Source organism: Athene cunicularia (assembly GCF_003259725.1).
Source record: "Athene cunicularia isolate RWA chromosome 2 unlocalized genomic scaffold, athCun1 chr2_part1, whole genome shotgun sequence".
NCBI classification, from domain to species: domain Eukaryota; kingdom Metazoa; phylum Chordata; class Aves; order Strigiformes; family Strigidae; genus Athene; species Athene cunicularia.
The window spans coordinates 153,148,859-153,156,561 of record NW_020799095.1 but is presented as its reverse complement, the minus strand read 5'-3'; the positions used below and the strand labels follow the sequence as shown (position 1 = coordinate 153,156,561).

At 46.1% G+C, this 7,703-nt stretch overlaps 1 protein-coding gene across 1 annotated transcript in view; it reads left to right on the top strand.

The window, feature by feature from the left end:
- Positions 1 to 7,105, top strand: part of FAM83H (family with sequence similarity 83 member H) — a 24,143-nt gene extending 17,038 nt beyond the window's left edge. Inside the window, exons 2-5 of the mRNA XM_026842671.1 lie at positions 405 to 865; positions 1,859 to 2,023; positions 2,371 to 2,495; positions 4,379 to 7,105. Coding sequence (XP_026698472.1) covers positions 419 to 865; positions 1,859 to 2,023; positions 2,371 to 2,495; positions 4,379 to 7,025 — 3,384 coding nt within the window. The 5' untranslated portion in view covers positions 405 to 418 and the 3' untranslated portion in view covers positions 7,026 to 7,105. The remainder of the gene's footprint in view (positions 1 to 404; positions 866 to 1,858; positions 2,024 to 2,370; positions 2,496 to 4,378) is intronic.
- The last annotated feature ends 598 nt before the right edge of the window (positions 7,106 to 7,703 follow it).

Here is a 7,703-nt window from a genome sequence, read left to right as displayed (position 1 = left end):
GGGGGGGGGGGGGGGGGGGGGCAGAGAGAAAAAAAGGTAGCTTGAAAACTTAAAAGACAAATTTAAGCTTAGCAATCAGCAGCCTGAAAAAGAAAGTTGGGCATTCTGTTAGAATTCTGTTAGATGCATCATCCTTGTTCATCACAGTGATGCCTGATTTGATTGTTCCTTATTTTGCCCCGAACATGTAATGGTGTTAAAGCAATGCTGAAGTCAGTACTGCCTTTGCCTAATTTAAGGCTCCCATCCATTTGGAATTAACTTTCTCCAACATTACCCCATGTGCTTTGAATCTTTTCCCTTTTGATTTTGCCATCATGAACCCCCACCTCTCACCATTTATGAGGATGAATGTGTCCTTGGAGTGAAACTGCTCTCATGGTTGTTTTTTTCTTTTCTTACAGCTCTCCCTCCCCTCATGGCTCGTCGATCTCAAAGCTCCTCACAGGGGGACAATCCCCTTGACCCGAACTATCTCCCCCCCCATTACAAGGAGTATTACCGCTTAGCTCTGGATGTGCTTACTGAAGAGGGCAAAGAAAGTTACCAACGCTTCCTGGCAGAGGAAGCAGCCCCCGATTTTCTTTGCAACTCGGAGGTGGATCACATCATACAGAATCTCCAGAAGCCCCAGTATGCCAATCAGGAAGGCAGCACAGACACCGCAGGTGACAATGACATGGATGGATCATCCGGGACTTACTGGCCCATGAACTCCGACCTCGCTGTTCCTGAGCTTGACCTGGGCTGGCCAATGGTCTTCGGGTTCAGGGGAACAGAGGTGACGACCCTGGTGCAACCGCCCCCTCCAGACAATCCCAGCATTAAGGAGGAGGCTCGCAGAATGATTCGTGCAGCTCAGCAGGTGAGACAGTGCAGAGCCCAGCTGGAGCAGAGCTACACCCGTGTGTGCAGAGGAGGAACCAGAACGCACTGGGTCTTCTGCTGACTCCCTGGACTTTGCTCGGAGGACCTGACAGAGGGGCGGGATGATTGTAAAACTCCCATTTACTGCATCAAAGCTAGCCTCTGGTCTCATGAATATGCTAAAATATACCAAGAGTTCAGAGAACCACAGAACAGTTGAGGCTGAAAGGGACCTCTGGAGATGGTCTAGCCCAGCCCTCCTGCTCAAATCAGGGTCGGTTAGAGAGGGTTACCTAGGACATGGCCTGAGTAGCTCCAAGGATGGAGACTCCACAACCTTTCAGGGCAACCTGTTCCAGTGTTCAGTGACCCCTACAGGAAAAGAGGTTTTTCTCATGTTTAACTGGAATGTCCTGTGTTTCAACTTGTGTCTTGTCCTTTCACTGGGTACCACTGAGAAGAGTTTGGCTCCATCTTCCTTACACCCTTCCATCAGCTATTTATACTCACCGATGAGAGTCGTGAAGGACAGGGACACAGAGCTTTGAAGCTGCTTCCCACATTATCAGCATATAGATGCAGCTGTATAGTGGCTGACCAAATGTTGGCCAGGAAGTTATCTGAAAACGGCACGGGTGTGTTGGAGGGGTGATCAGACAGCGCCCAAGCACCTCATTACAATCAGTGTGGCTACATGACCAAAGAAATACCCGCTGGCCTTGGATTAATGAGTAAGGGAACGCTCAGTGGCAGCGAGGTTTTTCCCTCACCCTCATATATAGAATACACAGATGACAGCAATTGTGCTTCCAGCTCTGGAGCCCACTGTGTTTAAAGGAGCCTTCAAATGGGAAGGCTCCTGTTTATAAAGGAAGTTGAAATGGAGACGGTGCAGCAGCACAGTGTTGGAATGTGGGGTGCTGGGGAACGTGATCAGTCAGGACCTAAGCAGGCACAGATCACTGACCTCTGCCTGGTGTTCTTTTCCTAGGTGGTAGCCATAGTGATGGACATTTTCACTGACGTGGACCTGCTGTTTGAGGTGCTGGATGCTGCTGCTCGAAGAGTGCCTGTGTACATCTTGCTGGATGAAATGAACTCACAACTCTTCCTCGATACAGCTGCTAAATGCAGAGTCAATCTTAACTATGTGGAGGTGAGCAAACCAAAGACCTGCCCTAATTCCCATCCGGAGGGGGATATGTTCTGGGACACACAGGGCTGTTATGGCAGTAGAAACCTGAGAAAGGGGAAAATGAGCCAGACTCTAGTGGAAGATGAGTGTGAAGAAAGCTAGGAGAGCTGGCACAACAATACAGGGCTGCAGGCTGTAGACACACAACAATCAGGTTTATCTAACCATTGTGTATGCAGACAGAATCACTAGAGCTGAAGTGTAAAAGTGGTGGCAAGATGGAAGTTAAAAGAGCAAGGGGAAGAAGGAAGGGCAGGCAGAGGGAAGTAACAGCTTCTGGGTGAATCAGTGCCTTGTCTGGTTTGCAGTTCCTAAGGGTGAGGACGGTTTCTGGCCCAACCTACTACTGCCGCACAGGGATGTCCTTCAAGGGCCACGTGAAAGAGAAGTTCCTCTTGGTGGACTGCATGGTGGTGCTGAGCGGGAACTACAGGTGAGGAGCCCTGCAACGGTACATGTCTCGGTTCCAGAAAGAGGTTGATTAACTGGTAAAGCAGTGCTTTGGCACTTCCAGATGAGCATCAGTGTCAAAACTGTTCTTACTGAAGGGTACTGAGCAGCAATTTTGGGGAAAAAATACACCATTTTGCAACTAAGTTACATACACCAGTTAAGCCCAGACACCTGAAACCAAGCTTCCTCCATGTCAAGAGTGTAAATGACCTGTAAAAAAGATACAGTAATTATATGGGGGTGTGGGCTAACCCCGGTAGGCATCCAGGCCCCACACAGTTCACTCACTACTCCCAGAAGGATGTGGGAGAGGATCAAGCTGTGGGTTGAGATAAAGGCAGTTAAATAGCTAAAGGAAACCTGCACATGCAAGCAAAGCAGAATAAGGAATCTTGTTCACCACGTCCCATGGGCAGGCAGGTATCTAGCCACTTCCAGGAAAGCAGAGCTTGACTTGGGAAATGCCATGATGCTGAACGTCCTCCCCCTTCCTGCAGATGGGTGAGGTTGGGAGGGACCTCTGGCAGTCGTCTGGTCCAACCCCCTCTGCTCCAGCAGGGCCACCCAGAGACTCTGTCTAAGATGGTCTCTGAGTATCTCTACGGAGGGAGACTCCACACAGTCAACCTATTCCAGTGCTCAGTCATCTGCACGGTAAAAAAGTGTTTTCTGATATTCAAACGGAACCTCCTGTTTCAATCTGTGCCCACTGCCTCTGGCCCCGTCACTGGACACCACTGAAGGAGCCTGCCTCCACCCACCCCTGCGCCTCCCTGCAGGCACCAATAAAACGTTGAGCCTCCAGCCCTGCAAAGGTGCTGCTGCCTTTTTTCATCTTGTTGCCTGCCAGAACCCCCACATCGCTTCCAGCCAATCTGCTTTCTAGATAGTCCTCCTCAGCCTGGACTGGTAGGTGGGCTCCTTCCATCCCAGGTGCAACATTCTGCATCTGCCTTTGCTGGGTTTCATGAGGTTCCTGTCAGCACATTTGTTTCTCCAGCCTGTTGAGGCCCCCCTGACTGGCACATCAACTGCACCAACCCCCCCAGTTCCGGTGCCATCTGCAAGCTTCTTGAGAGTGCACATTGTCCTGTTCTCCCAGTCATTAATGACAGTGTTAAAGACAGTTCCCCCAGGCCATGAGCCCTGAGGATCACCACTTGTAACTGCCCACCAGTCAGGCCCATTAACCAATCTCCTGTCCGCTGTGTTGGCACTCTCAGTCAGTCCACAGTGCTCCAGTGTGGCTACAAAGATCCTTATGTAATGGCCATGTGGAAACCCTTGCTAAAGTAAAGAAAAACCTCATCTCTGCTGTCCCCTTGTCCACGCCGCCAGCCTTCTCTCCATAGAAGGCAATCAGATCGGGTCATGGTTTGTCTTTGGGAAATCCCTGCTGTCTGATCCCAGTTATCTTTCTGTTATTCCCATGCCTGGAAATAGCTTCCAGGAAGATTTGCTAGACAGTTTTCCCTCAGACTGAGGTAAGGCTGACTCGCTGTAGTTGCCTAGTTGATCCTTTTGCTCTTTTTAAAGATGAACACAACAATTACAACCCAAAGTAATTGCAGGAACATCTACTTCATATGAGGATTATCATCTTGCTCTCTTGCTGCTGTTACTACTGACTGGCTTTTTAGAACAGAATTCGTTTATTGCCTTGAAAAATCCTCTGCAAAGATGTGATGCCAAATCAATTCATAACTGTCAGGCTTGGGAACAAGAGTGTGCCAAGAATCGTTGCCTGAGCATTAAATAATATCAGGGGAATTTTCTTCAGGCAAGCAAATGGTTTAATGTAAACTGGTACAGTCAAGTTACTCGATGCTAATATGCTATCACTACTTCTATTTCTCTTTGTAGTTTTATGTGGTCTTTTGAGAAGATTCACAGAAGTATTGCACACATCTTCCAGGGGGAGCTGGTGGCCAGCTTCGACGAAGAATTCCGAATTTTGTTTGCGCAATCAGAACCTCTTGTTCCTCCAGCCAATGTCTTGGCAAAGGCAGAGAACACATTTGCTATGACTCCCTTTGTCAATAACATGCCTTTCTTTCCAAAAAAAGCACCCCTGATGTTCCAGAGGGATGACAATCTTTTTCCCTCCTTTATGGACAGAGTTGATCCCGACAGGTACTTCCTGTCAAATTTCAGGCGGGATGACATGTTGCGCCACACCGTGGAGGGGTCGGCCATGCGAATGTACAAAAAGGTAGAAATGGAGAATTCTCAGATGGATCCTGTCAGGGGTTTTCTCCGTTCCAAGCAATTGGAGTTGGATGCTTTTAAGAGACACAGTTTCGCAGAAGGAACATTTGAAAATTTTGCTTCTTCTAAACAGTATGCCAGGCAGATGTTCATGAACAATATGGATGAATTTAAAATCCAGTCTAGCCATTTTCAGAAGGATCAGTTCTACCAGTACCAGTTTGAACATCCCCATCTTTCTGGAAGACCTCAGGGACTCTTTGAGAGAATCCGAGGAGGTAGGCCAGGGTTCAATGAACTGGAAGACTATGGAGAGGGACCCAGATACCCTGAACTTGAACCCAATTTTCCACAGGAGGCTTTCCCCTTAAGGCTGGATTACGTACCTTCGAATTCTTCCAGGGAAGTGAGACATGGCTCTGATCAGCTGAATCCTGCAGGCAATGGCCCAATGGGAATGATGTTAAGAAGGCAGAATATCGGACAGAAATTTATTTGCCAGACTTCTCCTACACAGAAACAAAGCCTGGAACAACGCCTGTTCTTACAAGACAAAGATGAGGACCAAGATGAAGACAAGAACACACAGGAAAATAGAACAGGTTTACGTAACTGGAGGATTTCCTCATACCTTAGTGCATACCAGTCTGAACCAGAAGAAGGTCTTCCAATGCCGATGGAATCAGAGGCATATAATGATGTTCTTGGGGATACCCTCACAAAGCACCCCACTGACCTCATCCCGGCATTCAAATCCCCCATGTCTTTTAATAGCAAGTCACTGGGAATTGAAAGTGCCAAAGAATTTTCAGATCCTGATAGAGTAGGTGAAGAAACCCCTATAATGAAACAAGATGCCTTCAGGTCCAGAATAAATCCTTTGATCCAGAGGAGCTCAAGACTCAGGTCCTCTCTGATTTTCAGTGCTGCCAAGTTAGATCAGCCTAACACCACAATAGAAAAGGTTCAGATGATCCAAAAAGAACAAATGTCCAGTGAGTTGACAAAAGACAATGAAACTATAAAGACAGCCACCTCATCTAAAGTGGCAGAACTTTTAGAGAAGTACAAAGCTGTGGGCAAAGATACAGAACGAGCCACAGTCACTCATACCAAAGCTGTCTCCAGTTTTCTACAGGAAGAATCACAGAACACAGAGAAGAAATGTACCAAATCCGTGCAATATAAGATTCTGGAGAGTAGGATACTAGACTCCAAAGACTCCTGCAGTACTTACAAAATGCATGGAGAGGCTGACAGACCATTTGGAATGGCCTCATCAAACCCCCAGCTTGTTGACGCATTTAGTAAAGATCCCCTAGCACACATTAGCACTAAGGTGGACAAATTATCATCTCGGTTTTACCCCATAGAGAATAAACCTGCTCTTCCAGAGAAGGAGAGTCTTATATTTGTAGGAGACACTCAGAAATTGACTCTTCCAGAGAAGAAGGAGAGAGTGACGTTCAAAGAAGACACTCAAAAATTAGTCAATACAGAACTGAAGAAACCACAGATTAGGACAAGTACCACATCAGTTCTTGAAAACTTGTCTAGAAGTCAAGGATCTGACAGCTCTCTCAACAAATCTGAGGAAGACTGTTCAAAACAAGAACAAAATCCAATGGAATTTTTAAGAAAAGGGTCACTACGGCTGAAGCAGCTTTTGACCCCAAAAGGTGAAAAGAAGTTGGAGGAGGAATCCACTTCTGAGAGTGGAAAATCAGACAAGTCAGCTGTGGTTCTCAAACGATCTTCCATAGGGGACTGTCAGGAAATGATGGAGGAAGAAAAAACCCATAAATTTGCAACACCCCTTCCTCCCAAAAGCAGCCAGCCAACACAGGGGAGATTTCCTTCATCCACCACTAACATCCTGTACAGCAGCAACCTCCGTGATGATACCAAGGTGATTTTGGAACAAATCTCTGCAAACAGCCAGAAGAACAGAGCTGAACTGGCCAAGCAACTACCATCCACGAGTAATCCTGACCTTTCTAAGTCAACTACAAGCTTGGAAAGGAAAAGTGAGAAGGAGAAAAGCTGTAACATCCACAGGTCAGAGAGTTTTGGAAGCCAGAAACGAAATCTTCAGCGGCAACCATCGGAGGATAGAGACACCCTTCTGAAAAAAATGGAAAATATGCGGAAGGAGAAGCGAGTCTACAGTAGATTTGAGGTCTTCTGCAAAAAGGATGAACATACAAGTCAGAGTGAAGAAGAATATGACACAGATGCTAAAGACAAGAAGATGGGAAAATTCATGCCCAAAATCCTGGGGACCTTCAAGACCAAAAAATGATCATAGAAACACTATTTAATTCCATCTAATCACTGACTGTCAAAGGCAACTGAGGAAGTAGCTTGTTTATGATGGCTGTAAGCACCATAGGCAATACGCTCCATGGTTAGTCAGTGGAAATGTGTTCAGCAGTAGACTCCTACGGCACAATTTGCCCAATAAAGTCATGTGGTATCAGGCAACCCTATTGCAGTATGTTTCAAATAAAATTATTAAACTGCCAAGATGCTTCAAACAAAGAAATAAAGTAAGAGTCTCTTTACATTATGCTCAGGGAACATTTTCAGCAGACAAAACAATTCCACTTTCAGAAGGAAAGAATGGAAAATAGAAAATTCAATACTTGAGTTCAGTCCAGGCAAGAAAAATACACACAGATACACAAGTGCACATGCGCATTAACTGGAAAAGGTGTTTCTCAGGTACAGTCATCTTTTCTTTGTATCTAATAACAAATCAAATATGGGAGGCAACTTTTTTAAAGGTTTACAGGAGAAAAAATATTGTAAACAACTTTTTGCCTGTATCTATGGTTATGGTCTTGTCTAGCAGTACATGCTCAGCTTTCATATTTACCATTTTCTAAGCCTATTGGTTCTGTTTTGTTAGTGGTTTCTTTCCTTCTGTATAATGGAAGTATTGGTTTGGGGGGTGAGCTGAAAGAAGCAGCTGAAAGGC